Here is a 17,798-nt window from a genome sequence, read left to right on the forward strand (position 1 = left end):
CTCATGGTTGCCTTTAGGACATCTATTGTTGAGGACACCCCTTAACAGTAATGTCCGTCCCGATGAAAGTCCTAGATTAGGTCCCTTGAGATAGATGTTGTTTTAGGGACGTAAAGCAAGGATAACGGGAATGGGTAATCGGGTTGTTGTTGGTTGGTTAAATTAAATATAATTATTTATTATGGGTTGAAAACCCTATATGCTCACCAGGCTCCCAAGCCTGACCCACTCAGTTTTATTTGTATTACAGGAAGTGGCGCAAGGGCATAAGATGGATGAATCATCGAGTTGTTTTGTTTACAAGTTTGTATATGTATATATTTGTTGAATGACTTGTAATGTTATCGTTTATGCTTTATGGTCTGTATCGGAACATGACATCCCGAGTTTTGATTATATAATGAAAATGCGTCTCTTGATGAAATGCTTTGATAATTATTATTTTATCATATTTTGTTTTGGGAACAAATTCCGTAACTCTTTTAAATCAAAAGGATTTACTCTGAAATTATTTTAAAAAACATAAATGAAACCGGTCTTTTCTGGCCGAGATTTTGGGGATGTCACACCTATGGCCACGTCATGGGAGGCACTAATGATACGCGTGTTTCCTACACGCTGCCACGCCGTGGCGACCCATTCACTACGCCGTGGCCAACCCAAAAATAACAATAAACTTGATAATTAGCGTATGAGAAACCGGGCATTACAATATGACATGTAAAGTCATGTATTATGTAAGACTAGTCAAAACAAGCAACCACCCATTCCTAGCATGTGGTTAACGGTTCAAAGAGAGAGAAAGGAAGAGAAAGATAGATAGATAGAGAGAGAGAGAGAGAGAGAAAGATTTGACTAATTTAACAACTAGTTTAGTTCATGTAATGAGCAAAGTTAGGTTGTAACCAAAGTGACCACAAACTTATACATGACTTATAAAATCATACCATATGATGTAATAACTAGTTTATACTCTCTTGAATTATTATTTCACTAAACAATAATTATTTTCCAGTTAAATACAAGGGTTGATTAAATTTAAAAATAATAAATATTCAATATGTGCCAACTTGATAAAGGTGTAACCCTATAGGATCATATGGTATTAGCAAATGCCATTCAATTATGTCTCTTGAGCATATAGATCCAACATGTCATTATTTAAACTTTTCATCTCCAATCGTTGTATATATCAAGAGTCGTCCTCAAATTTGGATACAAATCTTATTTTAGCCGAGGTTTGTGAAACAACCATCGACAGGGCCATAGGAACCAACACCATAATCTAATACAGAACAACAGATAACTATTTTCGTTGTCGCCGCAAAATAGCAGTTATCATCCGTATGCAACGCCACAACGAAATCCATAGCCCTAGTCTAATTCAGGACAACCTTGGCTTTATCATGGGAAACCTTGTCCTCTCCTCCTTCGGCCACCTTCCAACAACCACCTTGAGCCTAACAAACTCGAACTGCTGGTCGGCCATTTTTTGTACCACAACCTCAATACCGACCCATTACCTAAAATACCTTTCCAGCTAACACCTCCTTGGACTTTGTTCAGCCCAAGCAATAGTCACATCACAACATTGCCTCAAAATTTTAGTACAATGAGCCTACAAGATAAAAGGGAAAACATATAGTTTATGGATATTGATGCCACTACAACTTCACTCTGATGCATGTATACTTTCCTCTATTTTTCATAGGAATTCCTCTAATGCAGTTGGGGCACTCTCAGATCCCTAACTGTTACCGACCATTACACCTTCATAATATTCTAATAACTCCAAACATTACCAAAAATTTTATATCGGTTCGTCAATCCACTCATACTAATAAATATTTTATAGAGTTTGATGAACTTGATTTTCATTGAAATGCTATCGGACTCACAAAAGCTCTTATCAAGCTTGTTAACTAGGAAAATTACTTGCCTTCCTTTTCACTTATCTAAGATTTAGTTGTTAGGGTCTGATTCAAGGTGAAACAATAATGACAACCAGTTTACGAATAATAAAGAAGTACTCATTAGACGCATAATAAATTATAAGAAGATATAAACAGAGTATAAGAAATAATAAATTTTATTGGCATAATATTCTTAAACCTTTAACTAATTTCGGGGGAGAATACATGTTAAATAATATTATTTGTTTATATAAACGTAAATTGTTTGTTATCGGTTATATATAATTTATCTAACTGTTATATAGAGTTGTCACTAAATATTGTCATTTTTACATAACATATTAAATAAACACTGTTTACTCTGCCCGCAATATATGGATAATTGTTGTACCCAATCGTTACTCTGTCTGCATAATTGGTATAGTATATATGCAATTTCGTTATGCTGCCCCGTGTAATTTACAAAATAATTATATGACATGATTATAAAACATTATTATAACTATACGATATAACATTGGCCTGATAACTCGAACTTTTAAAGTTAGGGCTACAACTTTTAGAACTACTCACTTAATGGTTTACATGAGACACATTCATCACCTAAGTATAATACTTGGTAAGACCCCTGACTTATAACCATTAAATCTTAAGTGAGCGGGAGAGTTATGTATAGATCTATACGATTTGACACCCCACCTGCGGTTGGTAGCTACAATTATGATTGTCATGTCATGGGTGATAACTGTCTAAACACTATGACATCCGATGAAGCGTTGTGAGGGGAAAAGCTCATCGGTACCTCGGTTATAAAAACTCATTGTAACATTGATAATAGTCTAAAGTTAATAATCAATATATAATTTGAAACAATAATTATATAGTAAAACACATACTTTTGGAGAATAAAAGTACGATTATTTAAGTTGAAATAGTATATATATATACAGTAAAATGCTTAGTTTTCGGGATAAAAGTACACATATAAATATAAGTAGGAAGTACTTATATATGATAAAAAAACATACTATATATGATAAAAAAAACATACTTTTTGTTTAAAAAAATTGCTTACGATTCAATCGTTACAAACTTATGAACTCACAAACTTTATGTTGACGCTTTTAAAATCGCATGTATTCTCAGGGAACTAAAAGTCAGATGTGTATCATCTTTTGGAACAATCATGGATTCACAGGTATATTATTTTATCATTATTGTTTATTTGAACTGCCTAACTTTTAAGACATTGCTTGTACTTTATATGTCGCCATTTTGAACTTAATATTTGATGTAATATTATTTAAGTAATACAAAATGTACTTTATATTATTCTATTATGTATTGTTCAATGTACTCAATGGCTGTGTTCTATGATGTCGCCTCACCGCTCGGCGTTTCCGCCGTCGCCTGTGGGTGTGATAGATAACTTAATGATTATGCTCTTGATCCTATATAACCATTCCATGATAGCCTTCCAAACTTCACAACGCCTTTCGGCCTCTCAAAACCGCAACCCTTTGGTGTACCTCCAGTTGATATGATTTGATGGTTTGATTATTAGGTCAAGAGGCAAGGCCTTTATTTATAGACATGTTTGGCCGACATAAGGTGCGTCATACATGTCTAAAAGACATGTCACCCCTAAGGGGGTTATCCAATAAATTTATCTTCGTCGGCACTTTAGTTCTTATCCTTATTAGCTTGTTAAGTCCTTATCAATGCTTTTAACCTTATCGACACCATTTCTAGTAGCCTTTTTGATTCAGCCCAACTTCTTCCATTCCAACTTAATTTGTAGCCTATTTTGCTCCATTTTCTTTCCTTCTAGCCCAACAATGTGCTTTCCTAGAAAGTATCAAATATGAACATTTTAAGCACCTTTTATCTTTTCTTGCATCAAAACACAACTCAAAATAGTAACATAATACACAAAATCTATGTATATTTAAGCATTATCACATGGTTAAATCATGTTCCACCAAAACAATGGTTTATAAGCCATTTTTCTAGTATGTCTAGTGAATTATCTATTTAATGAATTTTATATTCTTGTGTATAAATCTTGTTAATTTAATTTTGTCAATGTAATAAATGGATTAGGAAGGGCATACACAAATGCCTTATTGAATAATATTTATGTGTTTTTTAATTCTAAGTTAGAGGAAGGGATATATAAGTCTACTATTATATGTCTGGAGTTTATAAGGGAGTACTTGATAAAAAGGTTGAAAACTATACATAAAGCAAATTATAAATGTGAAGGAGCATTGACACCATATGTCACCATTATTTCTGAAGAGGTAAAAAGTATGTTGCTCAATACATGTGTATATTTGCTGGGAATGACAAGTATTCGATTAGTGGTCTTTAGATGGATCATTTTGTGGTAAATATAAAGTACATACCTTGCACTCTGTAAGGTCTGGGAGGTCACTGGTATCCCATGCAAGCATGAAGTAGCTATAATTTTTGACATGTTGAATAATGGATTGGAAGTTGGAGTTCCTGAAACCTAGGTAAAATTCTTGTTATTGGTTAACAACATGGAAAGAAATATATAGCTACATGATTAAACCAACAAATATGAGAAGCATATGGCCAACATCTAACTGCCTTACCACCATAAATGCACCTAACATTGTAGACATGTATAACCCCTTTCAATTTTCTTACAAATTACTTATATAATTTCAAACTTGCTTATATCCATATTAGTTTAGGTTGATAGGTCTAAAAAGAAAAGAAAAGGAACAGTGGATGAAGGGAGGAACCAAAGTTAAAAGTTGTCAAGAAGGTATGTGACGGTGATCTATAACAAGTGCAACAACAAGGGCCATAACTGTAAAAGCTGCAAGGGGCAAGGGGAGATATCAAGGAAATGAGGAAGACCAATAAGAAGGACAATGTGAAGGGACCAATGGTCTAAGTGTATTGACACATGGACCTTTGTTATGTTTAAGAATGTAAGATAATGTTTTTTTTATTGGTTTTCTTTGTATTGTGAAAACACTTCTAGGCAATCTTTTGTTGTAGTTCTTTTTAAAAAATCAAATTGTGGATGTGTTTAAAAAATTGTGTGTAACTTTTGTATGTTGTTTCATACCACACTAATATATGTGCATACTATGCTAACAAAATTGCACATTCATTTTAGTTGCATATCTAATGACAATTAAATGGTCAATATTAAATGTTTTTCCTTCCAAAAGTAGCTATAAATTCACATTAATGTTTTTGCAAACAAAATACCATTGATTCAACAACAAACACATTTCCATTACAACAACAACCATAACCAAGCTAACATTATAACACCAAGTGCTCATTAATGGACAATTTTACCCTCACATGGTGTGCACGTGAGAGCTTTTTAACGACATTTTTTTGACTTGTGCCAGAGGGTCAAATTATGTAATAACGAAAAAACATAAAAAGCAAGTTTGTCCAATTTTTTAAGTTGGACCATATGTGCATATTTTACCAAACTATAGGGATCATTTATGTAATTTTGTCTATAATATTACTTCAAAATTCAATGTTTGGGTTGAACTTGAGATTTTGAATAGAATACGAAGATTATATCAAAACCTAAGAACAACAATAAGACAATTTTAAATTTTGGATGGAAACTTGTGATTTTGAGTAAAATGAAAAGATCAAAATTGGAATTCATTCTATGAATTATATGGTCAAGACATTAGACATACTAATTACATGTTACATGTGACAACATAACGAGTGTCTCGTGGATTCCGTTAAAAAAGTGTAAAACAAGTTTAGAAAAAAAACACCTTTATATAAAGAGAGATTCATTAAAACTAAACCTCCTTAAACTCTCTCCTGTGTATGCTTCAAAAGCAAAACCCTTTCGTACTCATCGTACCCAATCCCAATTCTCTCCAATTTTGCATCAGAAATCCTCGAATTCAACCGGAAAAGCTTCCACCTCTTCCTAATTTGCTTCTATTAACAATGTCCACCATGAATCAACCGGCGACGCCTCCGCCGACGATCGGAAAGATGGGCCCTTACACCGTCTTCGTAACCCCTTCTGATTCATCGCATTTCTCAGTTTCCGATTCTGGGAAAAAACATTATATTCCTCCTACGTCGGTTCAACTGACGCCGGTGAAATCCGCTCCTCTGGTTCAGCCTCCGCCAGTTCAGTACGGGAAGTCCACTCCATCGAAACTCGCGCTTTTCTGGGATGCTGTTGCCAAAGTTCAGAATGGTACTTTTTTTTTTTTATATTTCCCTTTCACTTTTGAATTTCATGATATTTAGAATTGAATTCAAAAACTGTGGCGGATTTCTACTTGTTTCACTAGATTTCAGCAATGTATATGCTTAATTCATCAATTTGTTGATGTTTCATACCAAATTCCTGATCAATTTCACTTGATTTGATTTATAACATCTTACTTCAATATACGGGGGGGGGGGGGGGGGGGGGGGGGGGGAATTTGGGTGGAAAACAAGATCAAAAAGATGGACAAAAATGTCACATTGATCTGCTATTCCTCATTGTTGTAATTATGGATATTATGCAAGAACGATTGTTATATAGCTTTCCTTTCTACCCTTAAGTAAAAAAGAAACAACATCTTGATTTGCAAAAGTGAATGATCCCTTAAACATGTTATTATTGGGATTTTCATAAGAACTAATGGCATGTTTATATGATAGCACATTCAAGTTTGGATGAGCATGTAGCACATTGGTTTGGATTGAATCAATCAAAATATCAATGGGCTCTTGATGATTACTATGAAAGCAAGGGAATGGTAAGCTTTTATTTTCTCTTTGTTTTGACTTAACACTTAATAGGTAATCCATTAAGCTAGTTGTATCATCATTTTCTCAAATAATTTTTGTGTCATTTTCTCAAAATAATTTTTGTATGTCATTTTTCAAATAATTTGTGTATGCCCATACAACATTTAATGAAAAAAAAACGAAATTTGCAATAAAATAAATAAATAAATAAATTGAGGGAAAATTTGAATTCGGGGCACCTTAAGTTGGCTTTCCCTTGGATGTTTGTGGGCCCCACAACACTACGTGGTTAAAAAGTTATGACTGTTTGAAGTTTATCTAATTCCAGGACAAGGTTGACATACGAGCAAAAGATTCATCCACCAAAGCTCAAAGGGTGTAATATATGCTTTGATTTGATAGGTAGGTTTTTGAAAAATTTAGATTCCCTTAATTCTTTGACTTTTATACTGCGTTTGATATGGATTGTGACTGATGTCAATGGAACAAAAGTTGCAAAGTAATGTCTCATCCAAAAGAGCGGGAGTGTCAGACAAAGAGGAAAAGACATAAATGCCCTCCTTGTCCTTGTTATGGAAAATAACCTTAGAAAACTTATCCAGTCCCTGTAACAAACATTATCTTAGATTCTTGTTCCTTGAATTTGTTTTTTATTTTTATTTTTTTGCAGTGCATCTTGGTGATCTCTTTTGAACATGATATGTTTATAACATGAATTTACTTGTTGGTTGAATCGGATCGATCTACATGGGTTTTGGAATGTGATTGTGAACCTCTTGGTGTTTTTACTAGGGTTAATGTCATGAGTGGGTGATGAACTATTCTTTTTAAATGGTGTTTTGTGAAAAAAAAAGTTAAACAAAATAATTCGTTATTCATTTATGACATTAACATTTTTAGTAAGGAGCATGAATCGATCATTTTATTGGGTAAACAGCCAAAAGATTAGCAAGAATTGTAGGCGTATGTTTGTTGTTTAATATGTGCTTCTTTTCCAGTTAAAAAAATGTTGTTTGTGAAAATTTACTCTTTAATTTTATTTTTCGTTTAATTTACCTAGAGCAAAGTCATGATAAATCGAATATGGAATTGAATGGAGATTAATGGGAATTAAAAAAGAAAAAAAAAATTGTTTGTTACTACAAAGGAATGGAATAGAAGTGGGGGTAGGTGCGGCAAGGTTTATTAATAAAAGTTTAATTTAATAAAAGTTGATTAAAACATAACTAAGATGTAAAATAGTAATCTCAATCTAATATGAAATGAAACAAAACAAAATCTTGTGGACAATAATACAGGTGCCATATTGATAACATAACTCAATTACATTGTTATTTTCGAAAATTAACCATTTTAAACATATAAGAAAACAAAAGGGAAAATGACACAAATGTCCTACGAATTTTCTAGGATTTACCCTTTGAGTCCCTAAAGTTTTTTTCGGGCTTTATGAATCCTTAAACTAGGATATAACTTGCTCTTTTAGTCCATGTCAACCTGTAATAGCCAGTTTAGTGACCTTTTAGACCAAAAAAAACTCACATTTTGCTCTTATAAAGCAAAAAAAAAAAAAAAAAAGTTTGGGGATCAATTCGTACAAAAAAAACTCTCATTTGGCTTTATAGTGGCATAATGTGAGTTTTTTTGGTCTAATATGTCACTGAACCGGCTATTATAGGTTGACAGGGACTAAAAGAGCAGGTCATATCGTAGTTTAGGGGGACCCATAAGGTCCAAAAAAAACTTTAGGGACTTAAAGTTCGTAGGGCATTTGTGTCATTTTCCCAAAACAAAAGAAGACAATAGTTTCTTAGTTTACTAACAAACATACCAAAGGAACTTGGACAAAAAGCTATACATCACTACCAATGATTAAAATAAATTCACCTATAGGTAAAAATCACCATGTCTTCCAAACAACTCAATTAACTTATTTCAAAACATCATAAAATAAACACCCAACAAACTTTAGAGAATCTTTGACCAACAATTCCCAAAAAGATAAAAACAAAACCACATCAAAGACATTTTCATGGGGCAGAAGGTTTTTGAATAACAAAAGACATACATTGAGCTTGCTTCACATTATCAAAGGCCAAACACCTTATATATGCATTTGGGTACGCTTTCTTGCATTCTTGTATTTCAATCAAAACTTGTGATGCATCTATGCAACCAAACATGGGCAGCTTCCACATTGTCCAATATCTCCCATCATAGTAATTTGGAATTCGGCTGTTCTCTCGAAATACATATCCCACCTAAATACACAAATTGATTAAAAAAACCCTAATTTTTAGATTATATTAAGATTACCCAAAAAATATTTAGACCCACAAATTGAAAACATTAATTTTCGTTGTTTGTTTCTTGTTGCAATTAACGGGAATATGTTAAACTTGAATCTTGTTTTAATAAAAAAAGTTATTCAGTATCAACAACCCCTAAGCTGTCACGTATTTTTCTAAAGTTCACATGTTAATAAGCGATAATGGGATGTTTGGTTCTTGGAATATTTTTAGAAAGAATGAAATATGTCAGATTGATCGGATATTTGGAATATGAAAGGTAGCATAATTTGTCATGTGTTTAGTTAACAAGAAATATAATGAAATTCAATTATAAAAATTATGAAGTTTTTAAAATTGTGCTTGTATTTAAATTCATTTTGAATGTTGTAACCATATATAACTGGATTTTTTATTTTTATTAATTTCAATATATACGTAACTTTGTGTAATTTGGTGTTTTAAAAAAAGTTCCGTTCATTTGGCAACCAAACACACTAGGGAATGGAATTCTAAATTCCATTCCCACTGGATACCATTTTACCAAAATGCCCCTAGTTAATTGACCTCACCGAATCAAACTCAAGACAGGGTATCCATCCCTTCTTCATCATGTAATCAATCTCCTTTGCAATGGAGTCATCTGTAAGAGGTGGAAGATACGAAAGAGTTTCAAACTTCTTGTTATCGATTGGATTCCAAACCTATATTTATACATTTAATCATTCATACAAGTAAATCATTCAATTCAATATCTAAATCAAAAACTCCAAAGATTTTACAAGTTATTATAAATAATACCTTCATGCAATGAATCCTAGAACCATTTGAAACTGTTTTCTTGATCCATGGAACCGAATTTGTTGTCTGGAAAAGCTTTGATCCATTTGGGTTCAAATTCAAACCCATGTAAATGGTTCCAGTAATTTGAGGTGTTAAGGATGCTACAGACATTTTAAAGATTATTTTACAAATTGAGAATAGAAGTGGTAGCAATTAGCAAACATGCATTTAATAGTTTTAATTCTGTATAGAATCTGAAATGGTCAGATAAAACAATGAATTCTTACGTATGATTTATCACACAAGGTGAAGACTCCAATGTTCATGGAGGGTTTTGTTAGGCATTTAAGCATAAGATTCATCACCATGTCATCTTTTTACTTTTACTTTTTTTTTTTTTTTTTACTTATTTATGATTTAGTTGTACACGTGGCAAAAAAAGAATCACCGATCAGCCAATGAATGACGTTGGTTTCTGCAAAAAAGTTATATTTCCTGTTGTTGAATATTGAAATGTTTAACAAGATGAATTTTTAATTTTAACCTTTAAAGTTATTCAGATTTTAAACCTAGGACTATGAATAGTTTAGGTTGTTTCTATTTTTAAAAGAGCCTGATTTTCCACTTCAATTTTCGTTTTTATGATAGACTGAGAAAGTCAAAGTTCATCTTATTTATGTGAGGTTTCGTCATTGTAATCGGATCTAATGATCATATTCAGATCTTATGAATAAATAAATATTTCACTGATTTTTTGTTTATCTGGGATCGATTCATCTATATTCCTTAATTTCTACATTGTCATTTCATATTATGTGAATCTAGGTTCCTACACCAACACACAGTTCAAAATCATGTCAATGTCAATCAGGTACACAGTGGCCCATTACTCATTACCGATTCATTGATAACTTATTAAGTACTTGTAGGATTTCACGGAGGTCATTTGCTCGAGGGTGAAATTGATCATGAACAAAAAACTTGTGAACAACACCATCGACCTCGATGAAACTCCAACTAGGGGTATTATCGACTTTTCTCTCCACCATCATATTCCTCAATCTAATCACATTTTCCCACCTTCCAACATCCGCATACATATTAGCAAGACCAACGTATCTTCCACTATGATGAGGATCAAGTTCAATCAACCGTTTTCCAGCTCTTTCTCCTAAACAAATTTCATTATGTGTTAAACACCCATGTAGAAAAGATCCCCAAATAGCTTCATCAGGCTCCATTGGCATCAAATTTATAAGTATTTCAGCTCCTTTCAGTTGTCCAGATCTAGCCAATACATCAACCATGCATCCATAATGCTCAATTCCTGGTTGAATGCCAAAAACTTTGAACATTTTTCCAAGTAAACACCATGCTTTTGTCACTAAAGATTTGTGATTACAAGCAACAAGAACAGAAATGAATGTAATGTCATTAGGAAGAGGCCCTTTCTGTGTCATCTCTTCAAAAAGCTTAATTGCTGATTCATTTCTCCCATTTGTGGCTAACCCCATGATCATGGAACTCCATGTAGCAACATCTTTGTAAGGCATTTTGATGAATATATGTTCAGCTTTCTCTATATCTCCACATTTAGCATAGAAATCTAGAAGTGCAGTATCAATCTCAAGGTCAAAAGTAAAAGATTCTTCAAGTAATTGATGGTGGATGTTTTTACCTATTTCTAGGGCTCCGATTTTACCACATGTAGTGAGGATGGTTAGTAAAAGAGGCCTATTAGGCTTCACTAAGCCACTCTGTTTCAAATGGAGGAACAATTCGAATGCTTTGTTGAAAAGTTCGTTTCTCACAAGCCCAGAAATCATTGCACTATATGAGACATCGTTTCTTTCAGGCATTTCGTCGAACACCTTACATGCCTCATCAACAAGACCATTATTGAAACACCCGGTTATCAAACTCGTACAACAAACCACGTTCTTATACAAGCTTTCTTCGAACACCTGTATAGCTAATTCAACAGATTTGAAATTCGAATACATATAAATAAGCGAGCTAGTCACATAAACATCACAAACATTTCCAAGTTTGACGACATGTCCATGCACTTGAAGCACCGAAGATATACAATCACATGTTTTGATCAAAACAGGAAAAGTACGAGCATTCGGTTCGATGCGATTGTTGCACATTTGATTGTAAAGTAGAATACCCATTTCTTGTTTTGAGGTTTTAGAGTAACCCAATATCATAGAGTTGTAATCGAAGATGGTAGGCGTGTTTGTTTGGTTCAAAATTGTGTGAGCATAATCGATGTCGGACATTGCGGAGAAAGCTAAGAGCTTGCTGGTTATGTAAGTAAATCGAGCAAGTCCGATGGTGATTGTTTGAGCGTGGATTTGTTTGAGTTGATCCATGGTTGAACATTTTTGAAGCAGGCGAAGATATTGGGGATTTGAGATTGTATTGACAATGGCCCTGTTCATTCATATAACTATAAGCCCTTTGATCAGCTTTCGCAAGTTATAAGGATTATAGATTTCAAAATATCAAACCCATTTCTGAAAATTGAACACAAAATCAGGGGAATAAAGTTACAAACTTTCCGGAGACGATGGTGGGTCGTGTGCGGCGGCAGATGATGTCGGTCAGCCGGTGGTGAGCGTGAGCAACGTCGAACTCAGGCCGTCAAGCCTCTGTCAGTGCAGCAGCGGCGTTGTGCAGCTGTGCTAAGTTTCCGATAACTGTGGGCGGTGGAAGTGAAGCCCAGCTGCTTCTGGTATGCTAGGTCGAAATTCAAAAAGAAAAAAACGGGAGAGAAGAATCAGAAGAGAGAAGGGAGACGTTGGAATTGGGGGACCAATTTTTTTTCAGGGACCAATGGTTAAAATTAAACTTTTATTTTTTTTTATTTTTTTATATATATTACTGGTAAGAGGTTCAACAATGATGCAAATCACCACTCCGCAAAATTCCTTCTTAAACGATATAATGATCTATATAAAAATGTTTAGCATGATATTGTTTTTTTAATCGTCTTTTAAATTTTATATGATAATGTTTTGCAAATTTAAAAGTAGTTTATAAACTAAAATATACAATAAAATCCTTACATTTTGAGCTCATATTCGATTAATTATATATATATATATATATATATATATATATATATATATATATATATATATATATATATTCTGATTAAGTCCAGAATACCCGAGATTGTATTCAATTAAGTCCCGAGTATTATGAATTTATTCACGTTGACCATTTTTACTTGGTCAACAAGTTAATCATTTTCAAAATTTATATTTTTGGTCCAAATTTAAAATTTTATTATAAACTTGAACCAAAATTTATATTTTTGACGTAGTTTTCAAAATCTTCTTACAAAATCATCATAAATTTAGTATTTTTACATATATTTTTTTTTTCAAAATTTAGTTTAGAATATGTTTTTTTTTCTTTTTCTTAAAAAAATCATATTTATATAAAAAAAATATTTTCACATAAAAAACATTTTCTCTATATTAAAACCTTTTTTAAAAGACTATTTTTTGTGAAAAATATGTTAAAATATTAAGGAAAAACATAAGAAAGAACACGTCCATATAAAAAGATTCTTAGAAATATATTTTTATTTTAGTAAATATCTTGGAAATATATTTTTATATTTCCTTTATTAACATCATTATATTTGTTATTATTTTCGTCAAAACTTATAAAAATCATAACCTCTTCATACAAACTCCATTTTCAACGTTTTTTATATTGACATGTTCGTCTTGACGACTACTACAACTTTCATGTTAACAATGGTACCCAAAAAAGAATATATTAGAGGTGTCGAACGGGTAAAATTTTCGGGTTTCGGGTAAAACGGGTCGGGTAGAAAAGGTATTTCCTTAAGAAAATAATACCCGATACTCGACCTATATTGTAATTCGGGTTTTGGGTATTCGGGTTTGAGGTCGGGTCGGGTAATTATCGGGTATACCCGAAAATTTCTTAAATGACACTTATTGATCTTTTTTTTATTTTATTTTTACATGTTGGTTGGTTTAATAAAGAATCGGATAGGAAAATATTCTATACAATTAACAAGTACATATATAATAACAATATAAATCATTATAATATGTTATGTATTTTTTAATTCAATTCTGTGCGATAGTGAGAATCTGAGAATTGTGATGACGGTTCAGGACTTCAGCTTCAGTGTCGTATTCCCTTTGCAAGTTTGTGTCGACTGTCGAGCCGTCGTTCATAAGAAGGAAACAAAGGGTTTTGTTTTATTTCAAGCGTGCGTACTGCATTGTATATTTGGTATTATTTTAAAAAACGAATTCGGGTATACCTAAAAATAAATATTCATACCTAAAACCCGACCTATATTATAAACGGGTTAACCTATTACCCGAATGTTCATACCCGTTACCTGTTCTACCCGACCCATTCTACCCGAATTCGGAACAGGTCGGGTGGGTAGAACGGGTTTCGGGTTTTTTCGACAGGCCTAGAATATATTCCCTTTCATTTTTATAAACAAATGTTTGTATTTATTAACTTTTATAAGTGAAAATGAGTGTTACAATTTATTGGTTTATATCAAAAAAAAAAAAAAAAAAAAAAAAAAAAAAAAAAAAAAAAACATTGAATTGGTTATGCCTACAAAATTTGTTTAAAAAATAAAAAACGTATTTACCAAGATATTTACTAAAATAAAAATGTATTTCTAAGATTCTTTTTATATTGACGTGTTCTTGCTTATGTTTTTTCTTAATATTTTAACATAGTTTTCACATATAAGATTCTTTTTTAACAAAAATTCTTTTAAAAAAAAGTTTTTATATAGAGAAAAGAAGGTTTTTATGTGAAAATATTTTTTTGTATAAATATGATTTTATAAAGTAAAAAAAACATATTCTAAACTAAATTTTTTAAAAATATATATATATAAATACTAAATTTAGGATGAATTCGTAAGAAAATTTCGATATATAGGCCAAATGTGTAAATTTTGGATCAAATTTGTAATGAAATTTAAATTCTGGGCCAAAAGTATAAATTTTGAAAGTGGTTGACCTATTGACCATGTAAAAATGGTCAAAGTGAATAAAATTTCAGGTATTCGGAACTTAATTGAATACAATTTACGGTATTCGGGACTTAATTAGAAATATATATATATATATATATATATATATATATATATATATATATATATATATATATATAAGGACTTAATCGAATATGAGGTGAAAATGTAGGAACTTTATTCTAGATTTCCTACACTAAAAGGGTTAATGTTGTTTGTCTGTTATAACCTATTATTTTATGTTTTAAAATATCTCTTATTTATTTATTTATGTTCGTCCTAATTAGGGCATGAACTTGATATTTACATGTATTTTTGGGTACAATGAAATAAAATGAGGTGGGCTTGTTGTTGCCATTATGAACTCCTTATGGCATAGTTACAAACTGACAATACAAACCTTGGTCACCAAGTTTTGGGTTATGGTCCCTAGTATAAATGAAACCCTAAAATGGTTCAATAAACAAAACATTTCTTCCATTATAGAACAAATATAATATTCTATAACCCTAGATTTAACATTCACATGGAGCATTCTTTCATATTTTTTTCTTCAAATGGGTGCTCAACAACATGCTTATTGATGATTTAAACTTACCACTATGCAACCGTGAGGATAAAATCATTGAGACACAAATCAAGATTCATAAACTAAAGGATGGAATGGGTCCCGATTACAACTGAACATCCCAAACATATGACCCAAAAATTTCGTTTTCCAACTCATTATTAAGATCATAAAACATTCAAAGTCATAAGAAAATCATAAGTCATGTATCATAAAACAACATAGTATCTTTCCAAATCAAAATCTCATCAAACATCAGAGTAAACTCCCAGGCTATGACTGCGGTATGTGCCATGCGATCATGTTGAGCCCTTCCCTTTGCTAGTGGAAGTACCTGAAACCAAAACTGAAAACTGTAAGCACGAAGCATAGTGAGCTCCCCCAAACTACTACATATCATACAATAACACATATAACAATATTGGGCCTTGTCCACTGCATCGGGCCCCGCCCGACATCGGACCGAATTCCGACATAAATTGGGCCCCGCCCACTGCATCGGGCCCCACCCGACATCGGACCGAAGTCCGGAATAACTTGGGCCCCACCCACTGCATCGGGCCCCGCCCGGCATCGGACTGAAGTCCGGAATAAACTGAACATAACATAAACATGAACACATAATATAATCACATATACTGCATCGGGCTTACCCATCATTGGACCAAATTCCGGAACACATAACACATAACACAATCATTGATGAATCACAAAGACATCAAGCATACATAACTACTTCTCGGGACCACCCCGACATCGGACCGAAGTCCGGATACATATAAACTGCATCGGGCTAACCCCGACATGCTACTACCACATAAACGGGTCGGCATTTGTGCCTTAGACCCGTGCCTACTGGAGGAAAACTCACCTCGTAGAGCTATCTGTGAAATCTCGCTGTGAGGAATATACAGTAACTGCTTCGGCGTCCCTCCAGCTATCAAAACACCATAATACATAATCAATATCTGAAACTCCTTCCTAGGGTAAAATAACCATTTTACCCCTAGTCAAGGTCAACGCTATGGTCAAAGTCAAGTCAAGGTCAACTCCCAGTCAACCCAACTCGTCATGTCCTTCTACTAACTTGTCGAGTTCTTTCTGTAATAATAATCGGGACATCTCGACTTTACTCGTCGAGTCCCTCCCTGGACTCGTCGAGTCCTTTATTTCCCGACTCCTAATCTTGTCCAACTCACTGAGTCACCCCCCCTGATAGGTTTAATACAAACAATCCTATGTGTGCATGCAACCCTAGTTGGATCTATGTTTTCACTATGAGACAAACAACTTTATGAACACAAAATAAACCCTGGCATGCTTCTATAATTTTCGAAAATTACATCGAAGTGTAGTAGACATACCTTTGTTGTTATATAGCAATAACAACTAGTTTCCTTGATCTCTTGAACTCTCTTGAACTCTTGAAAGCAAGCACCACAATTGTAGTGCCTCTAATGGCTCACAAACACCTTGAAGCAAGAAGACAACTAAGAGAGAGAAGGGAATGATGCTAATTTTGGCCCTAGGGTTCCCTTGGAATCAAGTGGCCTCAAATTGAAGCATAGGGCATGTATTTATACTATAGGGTGCTAGGGTTTTAGTCTAAACCCTAATGGACAGCTTAGCCACCAAGCAGCCCAAGGAGCCTTATGGAATGAGGCCTTGGACGAAAATATGATGATCCTTCATCATAATTTCGTTCCCCCTTAGTCCATTAGGTTTCCTAGCCCAAAACTCAACTATCACACATTTGACAGTTTATACCCCTTTATTTAATTAATCTCTTTTAGTCACCAAATTAATTCCTAATTAATTTATGACTAATACTAATTAAATAAATATGATTTCTCCTTTAATATATTATTCTTATAATATATTAATAAATCATAATATCTCCTCTCTCATATCAAATTACCTTGTCAAGTTGCTTTGGTGAAGGCAACCCAAAAGGACCATGCACACTCGGGTCAAGTATATACCAAATATGGTTACTGACTTAGACATTAATCCAACAGTCTCCCACTTGGATAAGTCTAGTAACTATATCTCACGTATTACTTCCGTACCCGATAGCAATCGTAGCTTTTAATAGCCGCTGTCAACCCTGACCAATAATCTGTCCTTTAGATAAGGGATCGTATAATCCTCTGTTCTAGATATCATGCTAACAATACTTATTGTCTAGAACTTTATTTCTTGATCTCTGATTTGTTCGACATAGAACTCAGTTGAACACATCAACTTTATCTTGACCGGGCCCGACACATAAGTCAAACCAAATCATCAAGTGGCCGAGATATCGCTTTTATCCTCATAGAATAAAAGGAACAGAAAAACGTCGACTAATATGCCTTTATCATTTACTAGTTAAACCACACACAATAATACGTTTTATAACATCAAGT

The 17,798-nt window shown here is 33.2% G+C and overlaps 2 protein-coding genes and 1 pseudogene across 5 annotated transcripts; 1 reads left to right on the forward strand and 2 right to left on the reverse strand.

Moving 5' to 3' along the window:
• Positions 1-5,727: 5,727 nt before the first annotated feature.
• Positions 5,728-7,747, forward strand: LOC145053508 (uncharacterized). 2 transcript variants are annotated; one of them, XM_079001560.1, is made up of 4 exons: positions 5,728-6,147; positions 6,603-6,700; positions 7,021-7,094; positions 7,185-7,452. In XM_079001560.1, the coding sequence occupies exons 1-3, from the start codon at positions 5,763-5,765 to the stop codon at positions 7,072-7,074; spliced, it is 537 nt and encodes a 178-aa protein (XP_078857686.1). In that variant the 5' UTR covers positions 5,728-5,762; the 3' UTR covers positions 7,075-7,094; positions 7,185-7,452. The 2 variants fall into 2 exon arrangements, with proteins under 2 accessions (XP_078857686.1, XP_078857685.1); XM_079001559.1 differs by having other exon boundaries at positions 5,729-6,147; positions 7,363-7,747.
• An 865-nt stretch (positions 7,748-8,612) lies between these two features.
• LOC145053510 (ribulose bisphosphate carboxylase small subunit, chloroplastic-like) lies at positions 8,613-10,439 on the reverse strand. Its single transcript, XM_079001562.1, has 3 exons — positions 9,782-10,439; positions 9,553-9,684; positions 8,613-8,953 (listed from the first exon to the last, which is right to left on the reverse strand). The coding sequence occupies exons 1-3, from the start codon at positions 9,932-9,934 to the stop codon at positions 8,723-8,725; spliced, it is 516 nt and encodes a 171-aa protein (XP_078857688.1). The 5' UTR covers positions 9,935-10,439; the 3' UTR covers positions 8,613-8,722.
• Positions 10,440-10,543: 104 nt separating this feature from the next.
• Positions 10,544-12,590, reverse strand: LOC145053509 (pentatricopeptide repeat-containing protein At5g06540 pseudogene; annotated as a pseudogene). Of its 2 annotated transcripts, XR_013684498.1 has the most exons (2): positions 12,327-12,590; positions 10,544-12,202 (listed from the first exon to the last, which is right to left on the reverse strand). The product of XR_013684498.1 is annotated as a pentatricopeptide repeat-containing protein At5g06540 pseudogene, transcript variant X2 (transcript). The 2 variants fall into 2 exon arrangements; XR_013684497.1 differs by having other exon boundaries at positions 10,544-12,590.
• Between the last annotated feature and the right edge of the window lie 5,208 nt (positions 12,591-17,798).

Source organism: Lactuca serriola, chromosome 5 (genome assembly GCF_051521515.1).
Source record: "Lactuca serriola cultivar US96UC23 chromosome 5, Lser_US96UC23_V15, whole genome shotgun sequence".
NCBI classification, from domain to species: Eukaryota; Viridiplantae; Streptophyta; class Magnoliopsida; order Asterales; family Asteraceae; genus Lactuca; species Lactuca serriola.

What these genes read in the sequence shown, in the direction of transcription:
- LOC145053508 (XM_079001560.1), top strand. Translation starts at nt 5,763, where the DNA reads ATGCTTCAAAAGCAAAACCCTTTCGTACTCATCGTACCCAATCCCAAT. An exon ending in TGTTGCCAAAGTTCAGAATG is followed by an intron (nt 6,148 to 6,602) that starts GTACTTTTTTTT and finishes TTTATATGATAG; the next exon opens with CACATTCAAGTTTGGATGAG. An exon ending in ACTATGAAAGCAAGGGAATG is followed by an intron (nt 6,701 to 7,020) that starts GTAAGCTTTTAT and finishes ATCTAATTCCAG; the next exon opens with GACAAGGTTGACATACGAGC.
- LOC145053510 (XM_079001562.1), bottom strand. Translation starts at nt 9,934, where the DNA reads ATGTCTGTAGCATCCTTAACACCTCAAATTACTGGAACCATTTACATG. An exon ending in CTAGGATTCATTGCATGAAG is followed by an intron (nt 9,685 to 9,781) that starts GTATTATTTATA and finishes GTATAAATATAG; the next exon opens with GTTTGGAATCCAATCGATAA. An exon ending in CCTGTCTTGAGTTTGATTCG is followed by an intron (nt 8,954 to 9,552) that starts GTGAGGTCAATT and finishes TTGTGTATTTAG; the next exon opens with GTGGGATATGTATTTCGAGA.